Source organism: Tupaia chinensis, unplaced genomic scaffold (genome assembly GCF_000334495.1).
Source record: "Tupaia chinensis unplaced genomic scaffold, TupChi_1.0 Scaffold000318_1, whole genome shotgun sequence".
Lineage (NCBI taxonomy): Eukaryota > Metazoa > Chordata > Mammalia > Scandentia > Tupaiidae > Tupaia > Tupaia belangeri.
In genome coordinates, this window is record NW_006159811.1 from 4,913,551 (window position 1) to 4,929,697 (window position 16,147).

General features: G+C 43.8%; 1 protein-coding gene across 1 annotated transcript in view; it reads right to left on the minus strand.

Annotated features, from left to right (window-relative positions):
- Positions 1-6: 6 nt before the first annotated feature.
- Positions 7-16,147, minus strand: part of FRAS1 (Fraser extracellular matrix complex subunit 1) — a 321,939-nt gene continuing 305,798 nt past the window's right edge. The window contains 5 exon segments of the mRNA XM_027773018.1: positions 7-1,025; positions 3,003-3,149; positions 4,645-4,850; positions 8,658-8,824; positions 14,075-14,191. Of these exon segments, the coding sequence (XP_027628819.1) occupies positions 432-1,025; positions 3,003-3,149; positions 4,645-4,850; positions 8,658-8,824; positions 14,075-14,191 (1,231 nt within the window). The 3' untranslated portion in view covers positions 7-431.

Below are 16,147 nucleotides of genomic sequence, written 5' to 3' on the forward strand. Positions count from 1 at the left end.
CCTAGAGGCCCAGGGAAAAACCGAGTAGGAGAAAACTGGGGGTGGCAGAGGAAACCGAAAGCCAGCACCGCCTCACTCTGTTAAAGATCCGCCATGGCACAGACCTCCGGCCTCTGCTGGCTAAGTTAACCGATCAACTCCCATCCTAATACTAAAGTACTTACTTTCTAAAACCGGCCTTACAGAGGAGCTCTATGAAGCTGTGGAGACTAGCAAAGGGATGCACAGAAACAACTCCTCTCCAGCTCTGGGGCCCCAGTGGTTCTTTGTGTAACGAGGTAGCTCAGTTGTGAGTTGATGCATGTGATGTGTGCTGTCTGCCACTCAAAGCTATAGTTTTCCCTTTTTCATCTGTGAGATTATAAAAATACCAGTATTTTGCCCGTTTTATAAAAATGATTTTAGAAAAAAATATACATGGGTCTCCACCATTAAACCTCTGTTCCATCTTGTAAATTGTTGTGAACTCGGACCTCTAGATTCAATTTTTTTACTTTAGCACCTTTGAACATATAAGCCCCCTCGGTCTCACTCAGTATGTTGACATTCCGCACGGTGCAGTATTGTCTGTTCACGTTCTTCTCTACCCGGTCTGGGTTCCTCTTGGACACATCCACCTTGGTATTCAGAGGGTATTCTTCCAAAAAGTCCTCTGTGGGCTGTTTCTTCCTCTGCTTCTGACATTTCCTAGTGATAAAACAAGCCACCAAAAAAACCAGAAGCAGAAGCATGATGGCGGCCAGTGCACTGCCAATAGATGCCCCAGTTTGAGACAGAGAAGCAGCTACCATTGGCTCTTGCATATCCAGACTCAAGGACTTCATATTGGTTCCATTCTTGACTTGATCCCCTTCATTGTCATAGATGAGGGAATCGTCAAGAGACAGCCAGCCACTGGGATCTACTAGGTCCCTTCGGTTGCGCTTCATTGGGGCTGTGAGAGAGCGCTGAACCCGGGGCCCTGACATGGTGTCAGGGCCAATGATGTAGATCACCTGGAGGTACCACTGGTGTCCTGCTTCTACCTGTAGGACAGGGAAACAGGGAGACAACCCCAAACATGTTATTGTTGCCCACAATCTTCCTCTGAAGAAAGGTAACAGAAAGATAATTGCCTTTGTATGTTTTGCTAGACAAAAGAAAAGCATTAGCTATGGCTGATGTCTACTGATATATGAAAAACTGATTTTTTTTTTAGCTCTTTTGCTAGAAGGCATGTGCACTCACTAAAGAGAGAGGGAAGGAAAGTAAGAAATCACCTTCCAGAGGGAATGGTCCTGCTGCAATCCCTTGTCCTCTATTCTCCTTTCAGGATCTTGGGCATACATGCACATATGCCTGGAGTGATTTTCAAGCTGCCAGGTTCAGGACCCAAACTGTACAACTGGCTATGTGGGATCCAGCACCTTAACCTTCATGCCATCTGCTGGCCTGAACTGAATGAACTCAATATTATGGGTTCTATTTTTTATTTCCAAATTAGGGTGAAAGTGGATCAGTGCTTCACATTCTTTTCTGTCCCCCTACTTGTGCATGGAATATCCCAAGAAATTATCTTTGATGGCATCCATAGCTAAGTGAATGTTTAGGATTTGTTGGTCTTTATTGATAGCAGTGACATAATAGTCTTAATAACCACATTTATTCCCATTGACATTTAATTGTTTGTTAAATTAATTACTATCTATGATTAACTTCTGCTGAAATGAGTTATTCAACAAATATTTACTAAATACCTACTCTGTGCATAATATACAGACAGCTGGCAAAACTTGCTAAATATAAGCACTTCCTGAACCATCTCTGGAAAGATTCAAACATTAAGTTATCTTATTTTCCTCTGTCTCCCCCCATTGAAACCCTCCGTGGTTTTAAAATAATTTCTGAAGAATAATAATAGTTCTGAAATCCAGGGTTATGACTTACTACATAGAGATAGAAAAAGTGGAATCTGATCTTGGAAGTTCATGTTTATTGTTAAGACTTAGGGTATTTTTGTTTATTAAACTCGAATAGTTCTTGCCATTCTAACTGCTGTTTGGAATTTACAATTTTGTTAAATGTTTTTCACATGCCTGTGAAAATAAGTTGACCCTGCACAGAACTAAAAAGTAGACAATATAAAAGAACTTAGGAAAAATGGAAGTATTGTATACTACAGTATACAAGTGACTACAGACAAATTAAAGAATTTTATCACTGCCTTGCTCTATTGGGGATAGGAGGTAAAATTCTGGGTGAAGGGCCAATAGGTGGTGTGGTGGTTAAAGTGCTGGATCCTCATATTGCTGATTGTGGTTTGAGTCCTGCACCTGGTAGCTTGAAAAAAATCACCAGACACAAGTGCATGTGTACTCAAAATCCTGAGAGGAGAATGGAGGAGAAGGGACTATGGCATGGCCATCCTTCTTGAGGGGTAATTTCTCACTTTCCCTCTCTGTCTCTGTCCATCTCTCTCTGACAAGTGCAAGGGCCCTATGGCAAAAACCTAAAAAAAAAAAAAAATTAAATAAAAATTTTTAAAAATTTTAAAAAATTAAAAAAGGAAAGAAAAAAAAGGGAAAATGTGTGAATAATAAACAATAATACAAAAGACCCACTTTCAAGAAAGCTATAAAAAGAAACTGACAGTCCAGAGATGATATAGCCTTCCTTTCTTTTTTTTTTTTTTTCTCAGAGAGGTTTTTGCTATACGGTACATGTACTCTCCAAAAAGACAGAGAGAGACAGAGATACAGAAAGCAAGAAATCACCCCCCCCTCCCCAGGGAGGATGGCCACTCCACAATCCCTTCTTCTCCATTCTCTTCTCGGGATCTTGGGCACACATGCACACGTGCCTGGCATGAGTTTAAGCCACGGGGTCTGGGACTCGAACCGCGGTCGACTACATGAGAGTTCAGCGACATAGTCATTATGCTAACTGCTAGTTCCTAGCCTTCCTTTCTTATAAGCTTTAAAGTGGACTTGGTCCGAAGTTTCTATTCTTCCCACCAAACTCACCTTATAGAGTGCGTCCACTTTCAGGGTAAATCCATCCACACCCGGCATGCTACTGACCACGTGGAAATCAGGCAACTCGGAGGCAAAGTGAGCCTCAAATGGCACATCATGGAAGTACTTGTCGGTTACCTCCGGCTGACTACGGTCCTAGAATTTCAGAAAGAAGAAACATCAGATTTAGAAAGATAGAACCTGTCTACAGGAAGGTGGCAGTCAGTTGGAGGTGAAAGGTCCTTCCCACTTCTGCTTTGGGTTGGGTCAAGAGAGTAATGGGACAGTCGTGAAGCCCTTCCTCTAGGCACCCACTGTCCTCTCCCAAGGAGGATATTGGTTGCTTCTGTGATCCCAAAATGCAAAACGTGGGATAGCCTCTCAATAATTCTCAAGCTACTTGGTCTCAGAACCCTTTACACACTTAAAAATCAAGTACCCCAAAGAATGTTTGTTTATATGGTTTCTTTTTATCAATATTTATTGTGCTAAAAATTAAACCTGAAAATTATTTATCTATTTATTGATTCACTTTAAAATGGCAATCGAAAATTCATTGCATGTTAACCGAAGTACTTTTTTTTTTTTTTAAGCAAAAATACTTATACTCACCCAGCTCCCCTCCCAAAAGAGAGATAGCATTGTTTTACATTTTTGGAACTCTCTGGAAAAGATTGGGATTTTCATAGCTACCTCTGTGTTCAATCAGTTGTGATATGATGTTTCAGCTGAAAGCTGTGAAGAAAATCTGGCCTCATACAGCTATGGCGTTTAAAGAAAAGAATGTGCGAAGAGCTTGTTAAAGAACTGGAGATGATTTTGGATACTAAATCAAAATGTGGTAAGCAGTATTATTAAAAAGATTAGTTATAGTATGGAATCGGAAATCATATTAATAAACCTTTCACACTCACTACATTGATGAGGAACTCAGTGTGAAAAAAGCAGGCATGATCATATTATCATGCCAGTAATTTTGACTTTGTGGACTCCCTGGAAAAGAATTAGAGACACAAAGGTTCTCTGGACCATACTTAAAGAAACCCTGGCCTAGAATTCTCTTTTTCTGGTTAATATTGGGTGGTTGGGAAAGTCATGACACATATTTACATAGAAAACATAGAAAAATATGTCATGACTTTTCCAACGACTCAATAGTTTGTCATGGTATCCACCATAACATTTGGTAATATGTACTGGTATTTAACCGACCAAAGAAAAATAACAAAAAATATAGATACTACAAAGAATGAGGTTCTATGTACTACAGGCAGAATTCATGGTGGAGGAAATCTTCTCAAGTGTCTGCTCTTTATTTCTTTAATTTATTGTTAGTATTTTTTTTGAAGGTTTTTGCCATAGGGTGTATGCATTCACCAGAGAGAGAGAGAGAGAGACAGTGAGAAAGAAAGTGAAAAATCACTCCCCTGGATGTGAATCACATCCCCTGGGGGGATGGCCACACCACAATTCCTTCTCTTCCATTCTCCTCCTGGGATTTTGGGTACACATGCACACATGCCTGGAGTGATTTTAGAGCTGCCAAGTACAGGACTTGAACTGCATTCAGCCATGTGGGAGTCTAGCACCTTAACCACCATGCCACCTGCTGACCCCCAAGTGTCTGCTCTTGAGCAGTTAGCTTACCAACAGCAGGGATCTGCATGTGTTTGAGGTGTTTGTTTGGCTGAATGCATCCATACTGTGGCCCCTCATTGTAGATTGTCCCCGTAGGATCAAAGAAAGGCACATAGCCATCCTTGCCAGTACAAAGATAGACTTTCTCCAGCTGGAGTTTGTAAGCAGAATTAAGGTTTTGTTCTGGATTCCAAAGAACTCGGCCATAAAGGATTTGACCTGAAAGATCGAAAGGCATTAATTAGGCAGGACTTTATGACTACAGAAAAAGAAGGTAGAAAGGATTGACACATTTCCTTAGAGTCAAAAGTACCTCTGTATGAAAAGCTTTGATTTCATGTGCTCCCAAAATATTAATTCAATCACTTACTGCTTAGTTTATTCTGTAGGCATTAACTAAGCATTTTCTTTTGAACAAAAGATTTTTGCTATAGGGCATGTGCACTTAATTGGAAAGAGACAGAGAAACATAAAGCGAGAAATCACTCCCCAGGGGGGTGGCCATGCAGCAATGCCTTCTCTTCCAGTCTCCTCTCAGGATTTTTGGTATGCATGCACACGCGCCCAGCGTGAGTTTTAAGCCAATGGGCCCAGGACTTGAACCACGTTGATTACATGGGAGTCCAGTCACGTAACCATTGCACATCTGCTGGTCCCTAACTAAGCATTTAACATGTGTCAAGTACTCTAATATGCAGAAGAGATACAAAGGTGAGTGAGACGTGAGGGAGAGGGTAGAACTAAAAGCAGAGGGATTAATAAAAATGGCCGACATTTATCAAACTCGGTCTTTTTGCCAGCTACTGTACTTAGTCCTTATGGAATAATTTGTATACTGTTCATGATCTTACAGAGGAGAAAACAGAGGCACTGTGTGGTTAAGTAACTTGTTGAAGGTCACAAACCTAGCATGTGGTGAGGGTGGTATTCAAAGTCAAGCTACTCTGGCTCTAAAACCAACCACCACAACACTCTGTTCACCATGACACTGTACTGCTATATACCGTAAGAGATAAAGGTACATCTTGTTAAATGAACACAAGGCCAAGCCCAAAAATTCGTCTGGGGAGAGGTATGAAAGGACTTAAAGAAGATGACGTTTGGTTGGTATCCTGAACCATGAATAGGCATTGGTCAGAGAGTAGCCGGGGTGGGAGAGAGGTAGGAGAGAAGATCCTAGGCAACACAGAGTCCATGTACCCACCACTGGGCTTGGCACAGGCAGTGTTTCCTTCGTGTTTGCTATAGTATCAAGCTCTTTTCTTACACCATCTTATTTGACCTTCCCAAGACCCCCAAACCAAGAAATGCTTCAGTTATTTTAACTTTAAGTAGAGAAGAAGGTAGAAAGGATTCATGTGCCTCTAAAATATTCATTCAATCACTTACTACTTAGTTTATTCAGTAAGCATTAACAAGCCTTTTTTTTTTTAAGGGAGACTTTTCATTTTAAGAAACTCATCCAAGGTTTCATAGCAACGATGTGGTAGGAGGAAGACTGGAGCACAATTCATTTGATTTCAAATTCATTTTGTTCCAAATTTGGGTGTTAAACACCCAAACATGCACTGTTTGGTGCTAAGTCAGTCAATGTGAAGGAGGTAAAGTAGGTGAGATGGAAACTTTGGCAGAAGACTCCTGGAATATAAACATGCCGAGGATGTTGGACTTGAACATATAAACAGGAAGAAACACTAAGGGTTTTTTTGTTTTTTGTTTTTTGTTTTTGGGGGGGTTGTTTGTTTTGGACAGTTTTTCCCATAAGGCACATGTACTTGCTGGAGGGATAAAGAGACAGTGAGAGGGAAAATGAGAAATCATCCCACCCAGGGGGATGGACATGCCACAGTTCCTTCTCCTTCCTTATCCTCCTGAGACTTTGAGCATGAATGCACATGTGCTTGGCAGAGTTTCAAGTCACTGGGTCTGGGACTTGAACCATGGTTGGCCATCTGGGAGTCCAGTGCCTTTAACCACCATGCTACCTGCTGGTCCTACTGATAAAAGTTTTTAAACAGGAATTTGGAAACATGGAGAGAGAAGCACAGAGACTTGAGTCACAGAGACCAGGGAGGGGGTTATTTTAATTCTCTAGTGAGAGACAGATGGCTAAGATAAAAATGCGAGGAGGGAGATGTCATCAAGAAATGCCTAGGAGTCAGATTCCATTCATCTTCCTGACAGATGGGTTGTGGGATGTGGAGAGGTTGAGAAATGCCCCGAGGTGTTTGGCCTAGAGTACCCTAGGTGATGCAGTCAATGGGGAGCAATGTGGCAGGGGCGTGTCTGGAAGGATGAGCCCAGTTCTAGACATTTCTAGGGGTTTGAAAGGCCTCCTGCCAGAGAGGTCCAGTAGTTCCAGATCTGCATGAGGACATGTAGAAATGATGCTCAGGAGAGCTCAGGGATGTGGGAAATGTTACGGAGTGGCTATGGAGTGTAGGAGAGTAGGAAGTTCAGATAAATGGACAGTTTAGGCCACGAGAGGCAGTTGCAGAGCAAGAACAGAATGAGCCCAGCAGGAAGCCTCAGGACACCACCACGGAAGGGGCAGAGGATGGAGATCTAGGGCAGGAGAGTGAGCTGTGATCTGCGAGGCAAAGGGGTGTCAGGTGAGGGTGACGCAAAGGAATCCAATGGAAAACAGGTGTCAAAACTCATGGATTTGGAGCCATCAACAAGAGAGAAATGGGATAGAATCCAGCTTCCAGCAAATGGAGGGTGGCGTGACAGGAAAGAGGGGCCATGGAGACGGTGTGTGCCCTCTGGCCTGTAGGAAGTTTTTCAGGGAAAGGAACAGAAAAAAATCAGGCTGAAGTTTGAGGGAGAAGCAGAGTCAAGGGAAGGTGCATTTCTATGATGAGTGGGGCTTAAACATGTCTTTCAGGTGAGAGAGAAGATTCAGATATGAGGTGATTAAAAGTAAAACAGAGACATGAGGGATAGTTAAGAGAAGAAAGGCAAGTAATTGGCTCATTTATTTATCTAACAACGATGTAAGAAGGACACAGGAACCACAGCTATGGTATGCAAGTTGATATTTCATCACTGTCTCTATTCTCATGGAACTTACAGTCTACTGGTGAAGATAGACAATGAAGTAAAGAAGTATATAATATGTATATTACATAATATACAAAAATTAGGGTAAATCTAATAAAAAGTAAACAGCTTTCTGTGAAAAATATGGAGGGCTATATTAAATTGTTTGGTATGGCCAGAGGAAGTTTATTTAAGAGGTTAAATTATTTTTTTAAAAGATACATTTTTTAAAGAATTATTCATTTAAATTTATTTACTTATTATTATTATTCAATTTGATCAGGGAGAGAGAGAAAGAGAGAAAGAGAGCGAGAGAGCAGGGTGTCATATCCAGAACTCAAACTGTGGCCCACCATGTGGGAGTCCAGTGTCTCAACCACCATGCCACCTGCTAGCCCCTTAAGGGGTTAAAATTGAATGGAGACAAGCAGGAGGTAGACTATTGGAAAGTCATGGTTCCCGTGTTTGGGCTGGGGAGGGGCAGAGACATCTACTTACAGATTTCTGAACGCTCTGGGAAGTAGTTTGGCAGCTTTTTTTCTTTTTAATTTGCTCTAGGGCAGAGACACCATGTCTAGCTGAGACACCTGATGGAGAACACTGCTTGGCATCGCTTGGAAAACAGGAGGCAGTGCAACAGTACTGCCACCTCGCAGAGCGCTTGAGAGAAAACCCAACTCACTTGATGTTAGATATTATTAGAATCTGGATGGCAACGCCATTCTCACCACCCAGAGCAGGGCTTTTCCATGGTATTACACTGCCAACCATAATAGTGCCATGTATGTGATGCTGTTTCAGAAAAACATAAGGAAGAACGTGGGTCTGTTTCTGGATTTAATGTTGGCTGCCCTGGAACCACTCCTGCGGGATCTTCACTGGGGAGTTGATTGAAAGCTGACTAACAGAGCTGCTAGTTTGGGGACTTACACAAAAACTTCTCATGTCCAGAGCCTCTTTCTGCAAGTGGAGGATGTAGCTTACCTTTGGAGAAGGCACCTTTATAATCCATTTCTGCCAGTGACATATCAGATGTGTTGGGGTCCATTAGGAACACCTTCTCGTTATTGCAGAGCTGAAACTCAGTATTGAGTGAATACACGACAGGTACTGGGCGGTTGGTCTGCTGGAACGCGATGGGTATCAGGAATCTAAATGCAGGAGAAACAAGAGTGGTTTAAGAACAGGGTTGACTTCGAGTACGCCACTTGAGCTGCCATCCCTCCTCCCACCCACCTCACACTGCACACAGAGCTTCGTTGGAGGCACTAAATGTTTGTGGAATAAGGAGATGGGTGTGGAAGAAGGAAAGTATTTGGTTATGAGGTTAAGCTGCTCTTTTTTTTTTTTAAGAGGAATTTTTTTGCTATAGGGTGAGTACACTCACCAGAGAGACAGAGAGGGACACAGAGAGAAAGTGAGAAATCACCCCCCAGGGGCGGGAGACATGCTGCAATCCCTTCTCTTCCACTATCCTCCTGGGATTTTTTGGCATGCACGCACATACACTGAGTATGAGTTTTAAGCTGCTCGGTCTGGGACTCAAACCGGGATCGGCCAAGTGGGAGTCTAGCAATGTAAACACTGCACCACCTGCTGGCCTCTAATCTGCTCTTTTGGACAGGAATAAAGTCTTGGTACCCTTTGCTTTTTCAGGTCCTTTCATTCTGAAAGTTGCTCTTTCATTGCTAAAGGGCTACTGCCCTGGTATCCTGGATAGACTTCTTCCCGGACCGTCACTTGACTTTTTTGACCTGACCAGAACTCATTTATTCGATGCTGTACTTTTTAGACTATTGCTAGACAAGGGTTTCTTTCCTTCTTTAAAATTTGTTAGTGAGTGTGTGTGTTCTTTAGAGAGAGACAGAGAGGGAAAGTGACAAAAACTCCCTATGGGGGATGGTCATGCCCTAATCTCTCCTCCTCCATTTCTCCTTTCGGGATTCTGGGCATGCACACATGCCGGACATGTTTCTCAAGCCACTGGGTCTGGGACTTGAACTATGGGTCAGCCCATGTAGGATCAGGCTGCCTTAACCACCAGGTCACAGAGCTGGCTCCACATAGGTTTGCTTCATATAGCTGAATATCTGAAGTATTTTATAATTTAAAAAAATTATCAAATGAAGAAATGTTCTCCAGCATCTTCCATCAGATCGTTTGCCCTGTATGCTTCCTCAGGGTGGACAACCACTGTCTTCCTGTCCCCTCCCTCTGCCCGTGGCGGCCATGGAGTCTAGCTGTGCTCCCCGCACTGATCTTGGTGATTTCAGCATCCAGGAATGAACCATCCTATGCCCCAGCCTCTCAGTTCCTTGGCTTCCTCACCTTCACAGAGCCTGTCCCTGTCACATGCAGCCACCTGCTCTTCATGACCCTACCATACACCACTGCCAAAATCTCCCTTTCAACCTGATTCTGCATCACCTCCTGTTTTTTCAGTTCACTTCTTTTATCCCTGCTCGTTAATTCTTCAACCACCTCAGGAGCTTCTTGACCCCCTTTTCCAGGATACAGAGGAACTTCAGCATGTGCACACTTGGGGTGGGCACACACACACCTAATTATAGATATATAAACACTCTGGGAGATACTTGGGCAGCTTCTTTTCCTTTTAATTTCCTCTAGTGTGTGTGCCCAAAGACAGAGTGGGGAGGGAATGAGAGAGCACCCCAAGGAGTGCTTTCTGGGGGGTTGGCCATGCTGCAGTCTTTTCTCCCCCATCTTCTTCTTGAGATTTTGGGCATGCACGCCCACACCCAGTGCATTTTCCAAGCCACTGGGTCTGGGACTCAAACCACAGAGATGGCCATGTGGAAGCCAGCTGCCTTGAGCATCATACTGCTAGCTAGCCTAGTTTGGCAGTTTCTAAAAAAGTTAAGAATATATCTATCATAATCTAGCCACTTCATTCCAAAGTATTTTTTAAATGAATTATTCAATCATTCACTTATTCATCTTAATTTGACCAGACACACACACACACACACACACACACACACACACACGCACACACACACACAGAGAGAGAGAGAGAGAGAGACAGAGAGAGAGAGAGAGAGAAAGTGCGAAAGCAAGCCACCAGATCTGGGACTCGAACTGTGGTCAGCCATATGGAAGTGTCCGGCACCTTAACCACCTTAACCACCATGCCACCTGCTGGTCCCCCCATTCCTAAGTATTTACACAGGAAAACAGGAAACATATGTCTATGTAAAGGCTTTTACATATATGCTCATAGCAGCTTTTCTTTTCTTCTCTTTTCTTTAAGGGGTTTTTCCCTCCCATAGGGTGTGTGTGATCAGAGAGACAGAGAGAGATGGTGACAGGGAAAGTGAGAAATCACCTCCCCAGGGGTGATCCTGCAATCCCTTCTCCTCCATTCTCCTTCTGAGATTTTGGGCATGCATACACATGCACTCGGTGTGTTTCAAACCACTGGGTCCAGGATTTGAACCATGCTAGGCCATGTGGGAGTCCAATGCCTTAATCACTATGCCACCTGCTGACCCTCACAGCAGCTTTCTTTACCATAGCCCTAAGTTGGAAACAACTCAAATGACCATCAATTGATGAAAAGATAAACAAAATATAGTACATCACATGAAATACAACTTGGCAAAAAGAGGAAAAGAAAAACAAACTACATACACACACACACTACATATATATGTATACAGTATAAATCAATATTATATATAGTAGATAGTTTATATTTATATAAAATATAGTATAAATATTATATATATATGTGTGTGTATATATACATATACATATATATATATATGTTTAATAGCAAAGAGGAATCAAAATAATCATGCTGAGTGAAATAAACCAGAGAGAAAGAACTGGTGTTGTGTGATATCATTTATATAACATTCTAGAAAACACAAACTGTGTACAGTGACAGAGAGCAGACTGTGAATAAATACCTGCAGGAGGAGCGGGGTGGAAGGGACCCCTTTCGGGTCCCTCTTGAAGAAATGCATGCATCGGGACCAGCAGTTAGCACAATGGCTATGTCGCTAGACTCCCACGTAGTCGACCGCGGTTCGCATCCTGGACCGGGTGGCTTAAAACTCACGCTGGGTGTGTGTGTGTGCGTGCCCAAGACCCGGAGAGGAGAATGGAGGAGAAGGGATTGCGGCGTGGCCATCCCCCCGGGGGGTGATTTCTCGCTTTCTGTCTCTCTGTCTCTGTCTGTCTGGTGAGCGCACACGCCCTATAGCGAAACCCGCCCCCTCCCCCCCAAAAAAAGAAATGCACACCCATGCTCTTGACTGTGGTGATGACTCACAAGTTCGTACATATACTGACATTTCTCAAATCCTGTACTTCAACGTGTGCATTTTATCTCAATCATATGCAACTTAAGAGACAATTCAAGGGGGCCTTCAGCCCTGTGGATCTGCCGCTAGCCAGACCCCTCTAGTAGACCGAGTTTCCACCCTCTGAGACACTGTCTCACTTCCTCCTCTCTTCTCAATCCCACATTCCTCACTTCCAGCGAAGGCCTGACTTCTCGTTTCACAGAGAAATAGAGTCAGTCAGATGTCCACTTTGTGATTCTCCTCTCTCAATCCACTCGTCCTCCTTCCTCTACATCCCCTGCCTCCACTCACTCTCCTTCAGTGGATGGACCCTCTGTGCTTCCAGCCCAGATCCTGGCTCTCTCCCCTCTCCCTGTGATGATGGAGCTCTGCGAATGTCCCCTCTCTCCCCTGCATCATCAAATTTTCCCTCTGCTGGATTATTCCAACCAGCATACAAACACCCTGAAGTATTTTCCACCCTAAAACACAAACAAATCGCCCGTTTTATTGGACTGCTTGTCTCTGTCCAGTTATCCCCCCTTTCTCTGATGTCCTTTATAGACAACTGCACAAACACTGCTTATCCCTGTGGGCTTCATTTTCACACCTCTCTCTCTGTCTGGAACTCACTCCAATCAAGTTTGTGTCCCCTTTGGTCCATCAGTCCTGCTCCTGGCCAAGGCCATCGTGACACAGTATCTCCAAATCCAATGGCCATTGCTCAGTCTTTCAATTTCAAAGGCAAATTTCAAATATTCTTCTCTTAATGTTAGACTCTGTCTTCCACATCTTATCTCAGGAATGTTTTCCATACACTTTGCTCAGCTGCTAGAAAGGTGGCACTATGCTATAACCACCTGAGAGTACAGGTTCCTTTTTTTTTTGGCCATAGGGTACATGTGCTTGCCAGGGAGACAGAGAAAGACACAGAGGAAGAGAAGTGAGAAATCACCCCTCACAAGGGAGATGGCCTTGCCACAATCCCTTATCTTCTAGTCTCCTCTTGAGACTTGGGCATGCATGCACATGCACCTAGAGTGATTTTCAAGCCATGCAGTTGGCTATGTGGGGTCCAGGGCCTTCAAAATCATGCCAACTGCTGGCCCAAGCACAGGTTAATTTTGTTATTGTTTTTTTTTAAGTTAGTTTTTTTTTTTTTTCTTGCTATGGGGCATGTGCAGTCACCCAAGAGAGACAGAGAGAGAGAGAGAAAGAAAGTGAGAAATCACTTCCTGGAGGAATAGCCACACTGTAGTCCCTTCTCCTCCACTCTCCTCTTGGAATTTTGGGCACACATGTACATGCACCAAGCATAATTTTCAAGCCATCAGGTCTGGGACTCAAACCGTGATTGACCATGAGGGAGTTTAGTGCCTTATCTACTACACCACCTTCTGGCCCCAGAACTGGTTAATTTTAATCCTGTGCTCTAAACTGGTGCTATAAGAAGAAAGCACAGGTCTAGTCAATTTGCATTATTCACAGTTGTCATGCTCCATAAAGTCTCCACAAACACTGACTTGGAAATTGAATCATTGATTCTGGGAAAATACAGGGTTATATTCCTATGACCGTCTCGTCACAATATTTTCATGAGCCGATCAATACATAATCTTTTTAAACATGTGTTTCTGTTTAAAAACCTCTTATTTAATATATACTGCTGGTTCATTTACACTGAGCTACAACTCATCCCGAATGAGGACTAGCAAACACTCCAGAAGACACATCATAGGCTTCTGTGCTTAAGAATCCTGGAGAGCCCTTCAGCATGAGGCTCGGGAGACGTATTAAATAGGGAAATCACCAACGAAAGGGATAAAAATGCAAAACACCATGGCACTAAGTAGATTGTGAAAAAGACTCATGTTTGTACCACAAGAGCTGAAATAAGGCAGAGTGTTGCTTTGTTTGACCTTTGCAGGGGATGGTGTGTAGGGTGACTCAAATTTTTTGCTACTCTGTATATTAGCAAATGAAGGTGAAAGTAACTGAGTATTGGTTTAGGAGTTACAAATAAATGTCAGTGAGCAGCAGAATTTGTAAATAAGCAATCACGATGAATGAAGATCGGCCTCATTTTCCTACCTTTCTGGGGCGTGTGCAGTGCAGGCCAAGGGCTTCTCTCCTGGGTCAGCCCACGGCTGTGTGGGCTGCACGGTGCATGGGATCAGGTAGATGGTGTACTCCCCTGAGTAGTCCTTCCTGGAACATGCAGAGCACACTCGTTAGGGGGACTCCGGGCGGATGATTTACTTACCCTGAAACACACTGACTTCATTCAACAGTCTTCACATGGTGTTACCCAGGATCTAAGAACCGGGCAAGTCTGCAAGCACCATTTTTTGGGAACGCATCTCTGATTATTCTAGCCTTCTGAGTATTATCCGGAGGTGTTAAATAGAGCTACCTTCATGTACTAAAGTCCGTGTTGAGAGGAAAGCTGAGAAAGGCACACCATCTATGAAAACCTAAAAGGCTCAGGTGATGATGAAACAGAATTGGCCATTTTCTTTAGATTTTGCAAGACTCGGTTGACAGTTTCTGTTTACTGTTTCTTGTTGACCAACACCCTTCTCCACACATCTTCACATGCAAAAGCTCTTATTTATTCACATATGACCATGTAAGGTGCTCTGAGAGAAGAGGTAACAGGTGCCTCAGGATCACAGAACTCCACTCCAGGGCATAACGGAAGCAGAACCTCCAGAATGGCCATGCCCATCTCACTAACACTCGATTTCGAGCTTGTCTTCCTAAGCTCTACAGCCTCATCCATGTAGAAAGCTGAACAAAATTACTTCTCACTGGAGAACACTTATTGAGAATCCCTGTTTATGGAGGGACAGGACGTTCTCTAGGTCATGGCACTGAAAGCACGGAGCTTCACTCTCCTCACTTCCTTCCCTTCCCACTCTGGTCTTTGGATAGCAGCTCTTGGCCTGACAGGTTGCCTGAAAGGCAGCCAAAATCCAGAAGCTTTAGGAAGATTCTTCAAGAGCCTTGGGAACTGCTGGCCATTGACTGACAAGGGCAGAGCTGGGAATGATGCGTGCACGAGGGTGTGGTGTCGTATAGATCAGGTTTGCTGATTGCAATCCTCTTGCCTTCAGCTCCTGAGGGGCTAGGACTTCAGGTGCACACCACCAAGTCTGGCTTTCTTTTATGGTTCTCTGATGAAAATTGAATCTGGGCCTCCCATGTGGCCTTAGCTGCTGAGCAGCAGAGTTTAGGGTGCACTCCCGGGGCTGGACGGTGCAAGTCTCAACGATAACTACGTGGGTGATCTCTGAACAGCTCTCACATTTGCTGTGTTCACTCTTTGACTCTTTCTTTTGTATTTATCTATTAGTAACGTCATAGTAAAGATTTGGTTAAAACAAAACAACACTGGCCAGCAGGCTGCATGGTGGTTAAGGTGCTGGATCCCACATGGCTGACTGCAGTTTGAGTCTTGGACCAGCAGCTCGAGAACCATGCCAGGTGCCTGTGCATACATACTAACAGGAATTATGGTGTGGCCATATTCCCCCAGGGGGGTGATTTCTCATTCTCTCTCTCTCTCTCTCTCTCTGGTAAGAACATGCTCCTTACAGCAAAAATCCAAAACAAACAAAGCACAACTTTTCTGACACACCCTGGGGTCAGCTGGGTATAAGGACACAGGCTGGACATGGGGGAAGTCAAACCCAGGCTTGGTGCTGCCACTGCCTTGGGTGTCCGATTTTTAGAAAAGCCATATGAATGTCTGGGGCCTTTGTTTGGAAGCGCCTTCCTGCTCTGACGTCTATATGTCCACAGTTTTCTTATGAGATCCCTCTCTTCCTCTGAAATTTGGACCAGGGAAAAATGAGCGCTTTCATACAGTATTTGAATTACATGAAAATAGACACTACAACACGAGCAGTAACCCTGACACAGTAGAAATTTTAAATTTGACAGAGAGATCCACGCCTGGCCCTTGCTTTCAAAGTCAGCCCAGAGCTTGTTGCTCTCTGCTAAACCCTGTAGGGGCTCCTGTTGCACTAAAGGAAAGGTGGAAGTCCACACCCTGGCTTAGAGGCCCCACAGCGGCCCTCTCCTTCCCCTCACTGCTTTGACCTTATCATCCATTCCCCTCTTCCTTGCTCACTTCACTCCAGACACATGGGCTATCTCAGG